General features: G+C 43.6%; 1 protein-coding gene across 1 annotated transcript; it reads left to right on the top strand.

Moving 5' to 3' along the window:
• Window positions 1-2,864: 2,864 nt before the first annotated feature.
• On the top strand, window positions 2,865-11,623 carry LOC133505976 (arachidonate 12-lipoxygenase, 12R-type-like). Its single transcript, XM_061829590.1, has 14 exons — window positions 2,865-3,041; window positions 4,661-4,865; window positions 4,960-5,041; window positions 5,131-5,253; window positions 5,550-5,653; window positions 5,833-5,999; window positions 6,147-6,290; window positions 7,577-7,780; window positions 7,905-7,991; window positions 8,067-8,236; window positions 8,840-8,961; window positions 9,060-9,160; window positions 9,232-9,402; window positions 10,645-11,623. Exons 1-14 carry the CDS (start codon window positions 2,901-2,903, stop codon window positions 10,822-10,824), a joined length of 2,001 nt encoding a protein of 666 aa, XP_061685574.1. The 5' UTR covers window positions 2,865-2,900; the 3' UTR covers window positions 10,825-11,623.
• The last annotated feature ends 2,139 nt before the right edge of the window (window positions 11,624-13,762 follow it).

Raw genomic sequence — 13,762 nt, 5'->3', positions numbered from 1 at the left:
TTGCGAGTGGGGTGGATGGGCTGAGTGGGACTTGACGGAAAGGTTTTGCATCATTGCTTTGTTAACCCTTTCGCACGGACAGTAAAAGCGCTTTTGTTGTTGTTGTTTCTTTTTCCCCCCATTTTAAGATTTTGGCTTCCTCTGACACAGCCCAGATGAATGGCAGTAACTGTATATGTACATTTAAGTCAAAGAATTACTTTTATCATTATTCTTTGGTGCAGAAATGTTGGTTTGGCACGAGGACAAAGAACCAAAGAATCTGTTCGAGCCCGAGGATGATTTCTAGAGAAGTGGAATGAGGAAGGAAGGCTCTCACTTACTGACATTGTCGAGGGCTTCAATCCAGGTGTGGTCATGGCAAACCTGTCAACATAAACGACCAAAAAAATCCTTATAGAGAGCACAAAAATCCTCCGAAGCAAATTATATGTCAAAATAACAGAGTGGAAGAAACACAACGTTTTTCAATGATTTTTATTGTAGATCTCCATAATTTATACTAAATACCTCAGATATTTGTAAGCAAGATTCACCAAAAAGAATCAGAAAAGAAAAAAATGTTTTGAAAGATTACATATCTAATGAATGCTGATGATCAATTCCTTATTTTTAGTGAATAAGGAAGGAGCTGATCTGTATGATGAGGTTAACAATAAGCTATAGATGAACTCACTGATATTAGGTATCGTTGCTATGAAGCCATTCTCAATCTTCGTAAATGGAATGTCTATCTTGACATAGATATGACACGCTTGCGGGGAAAACACAGCATTGGATTATATTATTATATTATAAAAACACAACCATGAGCTAGAATGCTAGCAAGAGAGCTACAATGTCAGCAACAATAATCCCATGTAGTTGTAATGAGGCCCAGGGGGCTAACTAGCGAGCATGCACGCTACATTAGCTACGAGCTAAGTCAAATTAATTTGAGCCACAAATGATCAAAGTCGAGATAAAAAAAAATGACACTCACTTTTTGTTGCAGTCATGTAATATCCCCGTGTAGCTCCCATCTCGATAGGTTAGCGTCACCAATAGCGTATCGTTAACGATTTGATCGATTGTGGCAGGTAGCCGAGAGCCGGCCGGCAGCTCCTCGGCGGCGGCCTCCGTGTTTCACGCGGTGAAGTGTCCGCCTCGGCGGTGCTCGATCCGGGCCGAGGATTTACTGGAAACTGAGCGGAAATGAAAGTATTTTGCGAATCTAAATGCCTGCTGCGACAAAAATCTTTGATGCAGGCTACGTTTGGAATTCGCCAGCTTTGGGTTTTCCCCACAACAGAGTAGACTAGCGCCATTCTGCGCAAAAGCAAACGGAAATTTTCCGAATCCGTGTGATTTGCGATACACGGCCGTATACGTAAAATTCGCCACAAAATCCGTATGAACTACGTGCTAAACCGTACGAGTTGACAGGTACGCCACCGCGGAATACGCGGTGAAACAGGCGGGGAGTCTTAAGTCAGGAAAACAACTAGTGAGGGTAGGAAAAGACGTAAGGGGACCTTTAAACAATGTATGCATGGTTATGGTTTGAAAATAGAAGTTGGAATGTCTCAAAAAATTCAGAAACGTGTCGAGTGCACAAAATCAGTTCTTGCACGAGACTGCGCATGAACGACGGAGCATTCCAGTTGAGTTGGTTTCATCAGTTTCCTCCATCATCCACACTTCAGTGTCGCCATCCAGGAACACGCAGACACGATGCAACAGCACTTCAAATTTCTCATTGCACCGGAAGGAGCGACCTTCTCAAAACGAGTACAAAATACAGCACAGTACTACGAAAACGTGTACACCTGGCACACAGTTTTGAAATCATGACAAGGAGTCCTGCTTGAATAAATTCAGCTGTCCTTTGAAAACTGGATTTTGTATTTCCTTGAGATGTCTCGGAGTGGCATTAAAATTGCTTTGTTGTTTTGAAACCTTTGTGTGTGAAAGATGTGCACAAAAAAAAAAAAAAAATCAGGAGGGGGTAAAATACTTTTTCACAGCACTGTCTAAAAACAAGACTTTTGGTGCCTAAAATAAGTCGGGGAACAAATCTACCAAAAAATTAATATAATCTGGACTGACTTGATAAGATTAGTAAAATTTATTCGGGAATTAAAAATAATTTTAAAAAAAAGTCAGAAATTTCTTTAATTTCAGTACAATTTTTTTTTCAGAAAAAATAAATTTACCAGTTAAGATTTTGCATTTTTGCTGTGTAAAATTTATAGTAGCCTGTAAGAATTAGTGACATGTCGTAATCTATTCCAATTTAAACAAACTAATGGATTTAGCACATTAAAGAGTTTGGTCACATTTTTTTTGGGGGGGGGGGGTATTGCTCAGATGTGTATCCCAGAAAGATTATTTAATTTCTATTTATTTTATCTTGTTTTTTATACACACACACACACACACACACGCATACGCACACACACGTTTAAAATTATATTAAGATGTGGCGGAACGATGAAGCATCTGGTTCGATTATCCAAGCCGCTTATCCTCAAGGGGCCGTAGGAGTGTTGGAGCTGATCCCAGTTAGCTGCAGGTGAAAGCCAGACTACACCCTCCAACGTTGATTTGACTTAATCATTCAGTTACACAACAACAAAAAACCCTTTTTAACCAGACTCACCGGATGGATCACATTCTTCTACTTCTTCCTGTACGATATTTGCATTTAACGCAGACTTGGATGTGGAAATGCTTAAATTGAGAAATTGACTGTCGCAACCTCGCACCCATCCTTGCTTGAACATGCCTGACGAAAAACCTGCCACTGGGACCTCCCACCACGATAGACAGAAAATATAAAGCTCCTGGGACCGGTTGTCTCTTGTAGAAAGAAGACCAGCGCTTCCCTGATTGGTATTCGTCATCACCCCGGAATAAGAATGGTGGACTACGAGGTAACCGTCTACACCGGTGACCGTGTCAACGCCACCACGTTGAACAGCGTGCACATAAAACTGGTGGGAACAAATGGCGAGAGTGACCGCACGTGGCTGAGGTCTTTGGTCATCTTCAGAGGATCAGTAAGTGTGGAAAACATTTCTGTTTTTTTAATTTAGGGCACTCCCGCAAGCGACGACGACGACCGATTGATCGTCGGGTTTCTCGCAAAGTCTGCAGTTTCAGACATGAAATCATCAGTGGAAGTTGAAAACAGACATATTGCCAATTTTAATTGGAAGATAATTCTGCCGCTCTAATTATTTGAAAGTCACCTTGGACTTGGTGTGTTGCGGTTCTAAACAATGAGGTCAATGGATGCTGGGGAGCCCCAAAGGACCACGAGTAGCCCATTGGTTGCCATTTCCTGGGGATGTTGTCAAGTTTTTTTGTTTGAAAATGTAAGAATATCATTGTAATAAATCATTAAAGGTCTAGCGTCATCCCTATAAACATTCTAAAATAGATATTCCAGTGAAAAATACACAAGACCCTGTCCGTGACGTCACTCCGGACATTTGCCGTTGAAAACACGCTGTGGGGAAGCTCTTTTCGAAGTCAATCGAGTGAAGTGTCCGGGGCAATATGACCCTATTGTTTCGAGTCATATTAGATGACATACGGATCACGGCCACCCCAAGGCCGGCGTCGGCCGGGAAGTTCCGAGCCGGTCGGCTCGGCCTTGTCGACAAGGCCAGTAGCGATCCGCAAGGCCTGCGGAGGCCGTCCTTCAGCGGCTGTTGTACGGAAGCCTTCCGATCCGCACCTTGACACAGTTAGCAACCCTGATTTATGGATTACGCCCTCCCCCCCAACTATTGTATTTTTTTAGTAGCTGTATACACACCTGCCTGTCATTTGGAACCCACGAAGCTCTCGTTCTTTGCACCCGTGCAATCCATTTTTCACGACGAACCGGGTCTCTTGCAAACTTATGAAGCGTAAATCCATCCTCCCGAGTGTCCAAAGAATGTCCAGCAATGCAACGAGTCGCCATTTGGGCTAACACGAAGGAACAGCGAGCTACCTTCCCGGAGGTAAAACGAATAGAAACAAACGAGTCCTCGTGAGGGCGGGGGTCCTGCCATCTACGTCACTTCCTGCTTCTTCACGAAAACAAACCTCTTGAGAGGATTTTCATGGCGGGGGTTACAAAGCTGTATGTAAAAATCAGGTTTTGTGGTGAAAAAAAAACCGCATGGGTCCATGTCGGCTGCCGTTTTTTCTTTAATAACATCCTTAAAATCATGCATTTGATGACAGTGGCACTTTAACAGTGTGCTGTATAGGGTTGATTCCTTTCAAATGAGGTTTTATTTAAATTCAACTGCCAAACAAACTGCATTTTCAAACTTCAGGACAATTTCAGTGAAATGATTGAATGTAAAATCTGAGATGAGGGCCTACAATGTGAAGAAGAAGAAGAAAAAAGCATATATACAGTGGAACCTTAATGGACCCAGAACCAGCGGATTTTGGATTCAATGGACAGAACATAATGCTAATTTGTCACGGACGCATCAATGAGTTCCACAATTTAGCACTTTTGTGGACTTGTGCAATCAACAGACCAACTGTAGTTCTGGCTCACCTCATCTTGAATAGAACAACAGTTGCCAGAAAATAACATCACTGTCCTGAAAAATGAAGCATAATATGAATATGAGCTTTCAACAGACTAAATTTCTCGTCATTTCTCTAGGTGTCTACTTACACGGTTTCCTGCCCAAACTCCCTTGGAGAGTTGGTTCTGATAGAACTAGACAAACGGCAATTCTTCCTTTTGCCCGACGACGCTTGGTTCCCTGACAAGGTGGAAATCAAATCACCCGAGCAAGACATCTACACCTTTCCCATCCACTGCTGGATCAGTGACAGGGAGACTCACCGCTATAGAGAGGGCAAAGGTAGCTTGATTTGTGCACTTTGTCTGCCGTTGTGTACTTGACGGGATGTCACAAACACTCCGCATGAATTATGTTTCTGTTCTTTCGCCGAAAGCTCTGAGGACCTTTGATGAAACCAACTCACTTGGTCAGTATGCGAGGGAGCAGGAGCTGAGCCAGCGAAGCATAGACTACGAGTGAGACTTGACAGTGCATACTGTCTCCAATATGTATATTTTTGAAGCATTCTGTATGAGCCAATGTTAATGTTTAAACCTCCCAAAAGATGGGAATTGTATCATCCAGGTGTGCCCTACACCATAAAGTCAGATGGTCCTTCTAGCTTGCCGGATGAGGTCCAGTTCTCCTTCACCAAGACTACAGAGTTTGCATTCACAGCAGCTACAGGGTAATCCTACACACACAGTCCCAAATTACGGAGGCTGAGCTGGAAAGCGGTGGCCTCACAGTTCTGAGGTCCCGGGTTCAATCTCGAACCCGCCAGTGTGGAGTTCGCATGTATTCCCCATGCCTGCGTGGGTCTTCTTCCGGGCACTCCGGTTTCCTCCCACATCCCCAAAAGCAACATTAATTGGACACTCTAAATTGCCCCTAGGTGTGACTGTGAGTGCGGCTGTTTGGATCCTTTTGAAGTTCCACATTGCTGATATTTCTTCTGAATAAGATGGTTGTTTTGGTTTCCAGGTTGGCCGAGCTCCAGCTAAAAGGGTTGGTTGACAACCAGGAAAACTGGGAAAATCTTGACAAAATCAATGACGTTTTCCGGAACAAAGATACCCCCTTATCAGGTGCAAAGGCCTAACGGGTTTTCAGTCCTCATCGAGCGCTTAAGTGTTGTTTGTTAAGTATATTTTGGAGTTAATCCAAAGTAATTCTCTAATACCATAGCACCAGCAGTGGTATTTTAAATAATATGACTATGCCTACTATTATTATTGACCAGTACCTTGAACATTTTTTCTGTCAGATTATGTCCAGGAGCACTGGACGGAAGATGGATTATTTGCATACCAGTTTCTAAATGGAGTCAATCCCACCTTGATTCGACGTTGCAAAACTCTACCGAAAAATTTCCCTGTGACGGATGACATGGTCTTCATGCCGGATGGATCAAGCTTGTCGAAGGAGATGACGGTAACGGTTTGTTTCATATCGTCCTCATATATTCGACGCATTGGCTATTTGAACATAGAGAACACGAAGAAGAATTTTGTCAACAGCACAGCACCTCAGTATGGCACAATATGTATTATTTTTATGATTATTATTGCCCTCAAACAGGAAGGCAACATATACCTGTGTGACTACAAGAACCTGGACGGCATGCCGGCCAACACCATTCAAGGGATGCAGCAGTACTTGACGGCGCCCCTTGTCTTGCTTCATAAAAGACCCGACGACAAGCTGATGCCGATTGCCATCCAGGTGACATTAGTTTTGGAGTTGCCTTTGGCAACCGTGGGAAATTGTTTGGCTCCATGGAGGAATTATCCCTGAACTCCAGTGTGACATACTGTGTTCTGCTTGAGGAAGTGTTTTGACCAAAAATTGTACCTATTTGAGAAAAATAAATGGAAAATTACCCGATAATATCGCTACGTTACGCGACATACTGAGGTTCTCGCTTGGTGTGAACAGGTTGGATAGGATTAAAAATGAGCTCATTAGAGGCACGGGCAAAGTTGGATGTTTTGGAGACAAGGTTAGAGAGAGCAGACTTGGATAGTTTGGACATGCCCAGAGGTGAGAGGGTGAGTATGTTGGTACTGAGGATGGAGCTCCCTGGCAAAAGAGCGAGAGGAAGACCAAAAGAAAATCTTGATAGATGTCAGTTAGGACGTGAGGACAGGGGTTGTTAGAGAGGAAGATGCACGAGATAGGCTTAAATGGAAAAAGATGGCACGCTGTGGCGACCCCTAACAGGACAAGCCGAAATAAAAAGAAGAAGAAGAGTAGACATCCTGTCTACCGACTAACATTTTTGAACATAAGCTTGATTATAAATGCACCCAGAACCAGACACCCAGTCATAGGTCAATAATCAACTCATTATAGCAACAGATCTGTGACTGGATGTCGTGGACAGTCGTGGAGAGAGGGGCTAAGATGTCCACTGACCTGTCGTATACCACCTGTTGAACAGACCTGGAACAGAACTGGCAGGCCCACCCATAACTTATCCGTGTGTTCGGAGTGTTTGGCAGAGTCTGTCAACCATTGTTTCTTCAAATCACAGATCTAGAAGAACCGCAAATTCTGGGGAATGTCCAGGATATAGTCTGAATAGGTTGCACCCATTCTCTGTTTCAATCACCTTGGCTGGTTGGTGCCGCAATCCCCAAGCCCCACGGTGTACACCAGAAGTAAAGGTTTGCATCATACTGAAGGAGTTCCTATTAAGTATAGCTAGCTTACAGGGCTCCAATGTAGCTGTTGTGAGTGGTACAACGCTTCAAAAATGCATTGAGGTCAGGTAGAGGACTTCTAGTTTGGCAGGCTGAGGTGGTGGTCCCAAAGGTGTGGTGGGTTTCTAGTCTGGTTGCCTAAAGAGCTTGTCTGTGCTTCTTGCAAATGGTGTATTTTTGATCATTACATTAAAATCTCGACCTTGACTTTTGATTTCTGCGTGCGTGGTTCACAACTGCGATACGAATCAGACATCAGTCAAATGTCCATCCTTAATTTGATGAAATCTCCTCACGCTTTCACAGCTGAAGCAGACTCCGGCTGAGGACAACCCCATCTTCCTCCCAACTGACTCCCCATATGACTGGCTGACAGCTAAGATTTTTGTCAGAAGTGCCGATTTTGCAGAGCACCAAATCAATGCGCACTTACTGCGCACTCACCTGCTGGCGGAGGTTTTTGCGGTGTCACTGCTGCGCAATCTGCCAATGGTGCATCCCCTGTACAAGGTAACGGGAGTTTTACCAATGCGGTTTTTTTAATCATCACGGTTTTTCAACCAGGTGTTTTTATTCATCAAGATATCTATTTTCTTGAGATTTTCTTTCATGGGCCTCTCTTCGATCCCTTTAGCTCCTCATACCCCACACTCGCTACACTCTGCAGATCAATGAATTAGCTCGGACACAGTTAATAGGACCAACTGGAGTCTTCACCCTGGTAAAAGTTTTACTTTACTTTCGTCGTGAGGCTTCAAATTATTTGTTTAACATCATGTATTGGACTGTTCCTCAGTTTGCAGCTCCTGGTGGAGAGGCTTTGACGAAGATCTTGGCGAGATCGCTGTCCTCAATCACCTTCAGGTCCCTTTGCATCGCTGATGACATTGTCGATCGCGACTTGCAGGATGTCCCCAACTTCTACTACAGAGATGATGGACTCCAACTTTGGAACATTATGTCTAAGTATGGCATTTTGCATGAAAAAAATAAAAATCCGTACAAGTATTTGTGTAGCGTATAGGCCAAATCAGATTTTTTTCTGAAGATCTGGATGAATGTGCAGATGTTGGGACTTTTTTTTTTCCATTGTGTAAGTCACTACGGCACAAATAGGACTGTCCAAACCCAAAATCATAATTGCACTGCCCATGTATCTTATCCTCCAGGAATCACATATTAATCTATCAAATACAAGGAGTCAAGGACAACCCAACTCAAATAAAACTCTCCACATTTAGGTTTTCCACTGGTTTGTCCTGCGTCGGTGTATATTCAAAATTCTTCTGATTAGTTTCCCTGATCATATCAAATGTTTGCATGGATAATAGCAACGAGTCCAAATTTAGAATTGTCAAATAGAACTACGCAATGGCTAATAAGTAGATATTTACAAGGCCCGCCCACTAGGCTGTTTGACCAATACTTTGGCGTGAGAAAGTCCCAACTCTGACAAGCATCATCCTAAAATTAATCCAATAAATCTAGTTACCCTAAATCATAGAATTTTTAAGTATTAGTGGAAGTATTTTGCATGGTTGTGAAATGATGCAAGTTGTCTCTCAAAAGATATGTGCAGGGAGTAATACAGTACTACTACAAGAGCGATGATGAGATCCAGCGAGACTCAGAACTGCAGACTTGGATTAAGGACATTTTTGAACGCGGATTCCTTTCCCAGACACAAACAGGTGATCTTACAGAACATGATGCAGCACTTTTTACTCAACAGCAGACACACATCGCTCAAACATGTCACTGATACCTTGTTTTTGCCCCCCCCTCCTAGGAATCCCTCAGAGTTTCACCACTGTACCCGAGCTGGTCAAATTTGCCACCGTGGTGATGTTTACAAGTTCATGCCAACATGCAGCTGTAAACAGCGGACAGGTGAATCCCCTGTGATTAACACCAGAGTTTCACTGCTTTACTTCTGGTCTCACCGCAAGGCTTCATTGCAGTACGACTACGGTGGCTGGATGCCCAACACCCCGGCAACCCTGCAGCGTCCTCCACCAACAGAAAAGGGGACAACCAGCAAGGCCACAATGCTGGAGACTTTGCCCCCGATCAATGTCACAGTTCAAGGAATGGCCACAGTCTGGCTGCTCAGCAGGCAGTCATCAGACTTTGTAAGTACAACAAACTTGAATTGGCAAAATATTTTCTGGGGAAAAGACACTTCATGATCATCCGAGACTGGGTAGCTGTCCAAGTACGGTAGCAAAGCTCAGTCCCCTCTCTCAAGGCACCTTCTGTAGCTCCCAGCTAGCTTGCTCAAAGTGTCACCACATATGTGTTAAGGGTCCACCTGAGATAAATGCCCGAGTCGCCTCAAGTGGTTTCTGGTTGTGAAGAATCAGAGACCCTGCTGGTTGACTGAACTGTTCTAAGGGCGAGTCCAGGCTCCCTATTAAGGAAAGTCATTGTAGTGTATTTTATTTGGGATTGTCTTGTGAAATTTGCCACATCCAGCATTCTTTCACATGTGAACATGACTCAGTTGTACTTAGACTCCTCCACCGGAGGCAGAACTTTGCCATTTACTTCGTACAAATCCACCCTTTGTTGACAGAGGACCTCCCACTTTGGATGTGGCAAATTTCACCCGAGAAGCTGAAAATCCTTTTTCAAGAGCACGAGCCCTCATTAGGTTGCGGGTGAGCTTGGAGCCTATACCAGCTGACTTTGGGGGAGAGACAGGGTACACCCTGAACTGGTCATCAGCCAATTACAAGATGGGCTATTTACAAACAGCCTTTTACACTCTACAGTTTTTGACAATTTAGTATCTCAAGGCTAACATGCACATTCTTGGAATCTGGGAGGAAGCTTCAGCAGCCAAGGGTTGAACCCCAAACTGCACAATTGTGAGGCATACCTACTAACTCCATCAGTAGATGTTAAAGATCACAGCTGGATGAAACCGTCAGAACGACATCACCCACAAACAGCAGAGATGAGATCTTTAAACCAACAAAATGGATACCCTCTATATCTTGGCTGTTCCTAGAAATTTCATCCAATCTATTTTCCATCCCGCTTATCCTTACTTTGGTGAGCTGGAGGCTATCCTAACTGACTTTGGGTGAGACATGGGATACATCCTAGTCTGGTCGCAAGGAAATCGCAGGTCGCAAATAGACAACCAACTATGAACACTCACTGACTTACAATAGGAGGCTCCATATTCCTCGATAACACCCTGAATGCTGCAAGGGACACAGTCTGTTCCGAGCCTATAAAGTACTTGAGGACTGGTTGGGAAAACGTCCTGCATGCTTCAGTATCTTTCTGGTCATCTGGTCCAATGTGTGCAATAGAAAGATAATTGGTTGATATCAGACCTCGGATACATTTTTTTATGTTAACAGGTCCCTCTCGGACACTACCCGGAAGACCATTACACTGAAGAGACTCCCCGCCAATTGCAAAAGGATTTTAAAGCCGAGCTTGACATGTTATCGATCGCGATCGGCAACAGAAACCAAGGTCTGGAAATCCCGTACACGTATCTCGACCCAAAGAAGGTCGAGAACAGTGTGGCCATCTAAACAAGCAAAAAGGAAGAAGCCGTGAATCACAAATGTTTGTTTTCAGTGTATACAGTATTGATTGTTTGTGTTATTCGACATATTTGTTTTAAAAAGGGGAACCTTCACAGTTTGACTTTCAGGTTTTACAATTTTATCCAATTTCCCCGGCAAACTCAGAAAAACTGACTTGATGAATTCCTGGCCAAGAAGTCCTTGCCAACATAAAACCTGTATTAACTGTACAAGCACCGTTTTGTGTAACGTTACAAGAGTGATAATTACCACACAAGTGTAGAGATGATAATGAAACAAAAAGAGTTTAAGTGTGCCCCAATTTGCCGAGGTGTCATTTGTTAGTTCGAGTCCTATTCATGCCGAAATGTTTTAACTTCAAACTGCCTTTGACTCGCGCATCCTTTTCACCATTGTGGATAAGATGAGTCGGGAATAGATGGATACCCTTGTGACCCCGGCGGGGTTGAAAAGGTGAAAGTGTCTTTGCGGAATATATTTTCCTTACATTCTGCTCTGATCTGACTTGAATATAAAAAAGTTTAAAATCTCACAGGCCTTTCGAAATGCAATGATTTCATCAAATTCGTTCTCGCACGACGCCTTCTTCAGTCAGGGAGCGATTGTGCCATAACGTCCGCGTGACGACGGAGCACACCAGTTGGGTCGCTTTAATGCGGTTTCCCCATCGCCCATTCAAGCGTCGCCACCCGGGCAAGAACGCGCAGCGCGAGGCAACGGAGGACACGCAACAATGCTTCTTCTTCTTCTTCTTTTTCCCCCCCATTCTTAAAATAATTCTTATACCCCGTTTTAAGTCGATTTTTTTTTTTTTTTGCACTCTCTTTGAATTTCATCTCAGTTCAAGAAAACAAACCTCTCTAAATGAAGGCGGCGTGTTCAGCAGGTGATTTGTGTTTTTAATCCGCGGAAGCCTCGCAAGTGGGCGGATTGGCTGAGCGGGACTTGACGGACAGGTTTTGAATCGTCGCTTTGTTGTCCTTTCACACGGACGTGTGTGGCCCAGTAAAACCGCTTTTGTTGTTGTTGTTGTTTTTTCTCCATTTTAAGATTTTGGCTTCCTCCGACGTAGACAAGTCCTTGCAGTCTCGTATCGCCCAACCCACCCCACACACAAGCGCACGCTATCAAAAAGACAGTTTATAAAAATAAAAAAAAACCCCTGCTTTTTTTTTTTTTTTTTTTTACTTTTTATTTTGACTTCATGAAGATTTGACCCAAAATTCATCCCTGTGACCGCAAGTAACCGCTGCCATGAAAGCGAGTCGACCTCACAAGCACTCAAAGCAGTTATCTCGTTCTTGCATAACCGGCTCGGTTTCTGGCGGGGAAACCGCAGGACAACGGCGGCGGCACACCTTTGTCAAGACGATCTTCTCGCGGGTTTGAATCCCGGCTGGGAGGGATCACTAAATTGATACCTACCAAAATCTTGGGTTTAACTTTCCTCGGATGTAATGTGAGCTGTTGAACCAACGGGGAAAGCCTGAGAACATATTCAAGGTTATCTTTTTGATGGCGTTGATAAAAACGATCGGAACCCGGACCCACAAAAATGCCGTGCACGTCGCTACTGGTTGAATGGAATCGTTTAAGTTAACCCATTCATGGGCAGGGTGGCAATTTTTTGCCTTATTGAGATAAAAGTCTCCTCACAGCCCACAATCAAGGAAATAACACTTCTTTTTCGTTTATGATTTATATGATAACTTCAATAATTTATAATCTCGTCCCAAAAATGGGACGCTGCCCGCGAGAGGGGACTTGGGTTTTCTTCATAGATCGTCCCAAAAACCTGAATCAGAATCAGATTAAAACACTTAGATATTTTGATATACTGAATATAATATATATAACATAATGCGGGAAAATCATGATGTTCCAAAAAGTAATCAAATAAATGAGTAGAATAGGCCTCTAAAGTTGCACGAATACAGAGTTTGAACTGTTTCCACAGACATTTTGTGAGACCTCAGCTCAGTGGGCTTCTGAACAATTAAAACAAAAAACAAAACAAAAAAAAAGTTCTCTCTCTTTCTCTCTCTGGCTTTTTTTTTTTTTTGGTGATTTTCTTTTACCCCTGCTAGCATTTCTTATTCTATTTCTAGGATGAAATTCCACATTGAACTATTTTTAAGTCAATTGAACGAAGTTATTCATCCCCTTCCCGACCCGAAGTTCATCCTCAGTTTTTCACTGGAATTGTTTTGTACTTCAAAATAAAAGATAATCCCAATAAATCACATTTTGTATCATACACCTATCATACAGTTGGCAACTCGACTTTAAAAACTCAAAACTGAAACGCAGTGCTGCCTACAAATAATCAAACAAGATGAAAAGCAGTTAGCCCAAACCCATCCATCCATTTTCTTTTGCTGCTTATCCTCACAAGGGTCACGGGGAGTGCTGGAGCCTACTCTAGCTGACTGATTGGTCAGCAAATTACCCAGACCTCAACCCTATGGAGAGTCTTTCTTAATGGTTTCTCATGAAACATTCCTTTTTAAGATCCATCCATCTATTTTCTTAGCTGCTTATTCTCAGAAGGGTCGCGGGGAGCCTATCCGAGCTGTCAAGGGGCAGGAGGGCGGGGTACATCCTGAACTGGTTGCCACCCAATCGCAGGGCACATCGAGACAAACAGCCGCACTCACAACCACACTGAGGGGCAATTTAGAGTGTGTAATTATCCATCCATTTTCTTTGCCGCTTATCCTCACAAGGTTCACGGGTAGTGCTGGAGCCTATCCCAGCTGTCAACGGGCAGGAGGCGGGGTACACCCTGAACTGGTCGCCAGCCAATCGCAGGGCACATCGAGACAAACAGCCGCACTCACAACGACACCTGGGGGCGATTTAGAGCGTCTAATTATCCATCCATCCATTTTCTTTGCCGGGTATCCTCATAAGGGTCATGGGA

The sequence above is a fragment of the Syngnathoides biaculeatus genome, chromosome 9 (assembly GCF_019802595.1).
Source record: "Syngnathoides biaculeatus isolate LvHL_M chromosome 9, ASM1980259v1, whole genome shotgun sequence".
In the NCBI taxonomy this organism is placed as follows: domain Eukaryota; kingdom Metazoa; phylum Chordata; class Actinopteri; order Syngnathiformes; family Syngnathidae; genus Syngnathoides; species Syngnathoides biaculeatus.
Note: the sequence above shows the minus strand (reverse complement) of the source record. Positions and strands in the feature narration are given on the sequence as shown.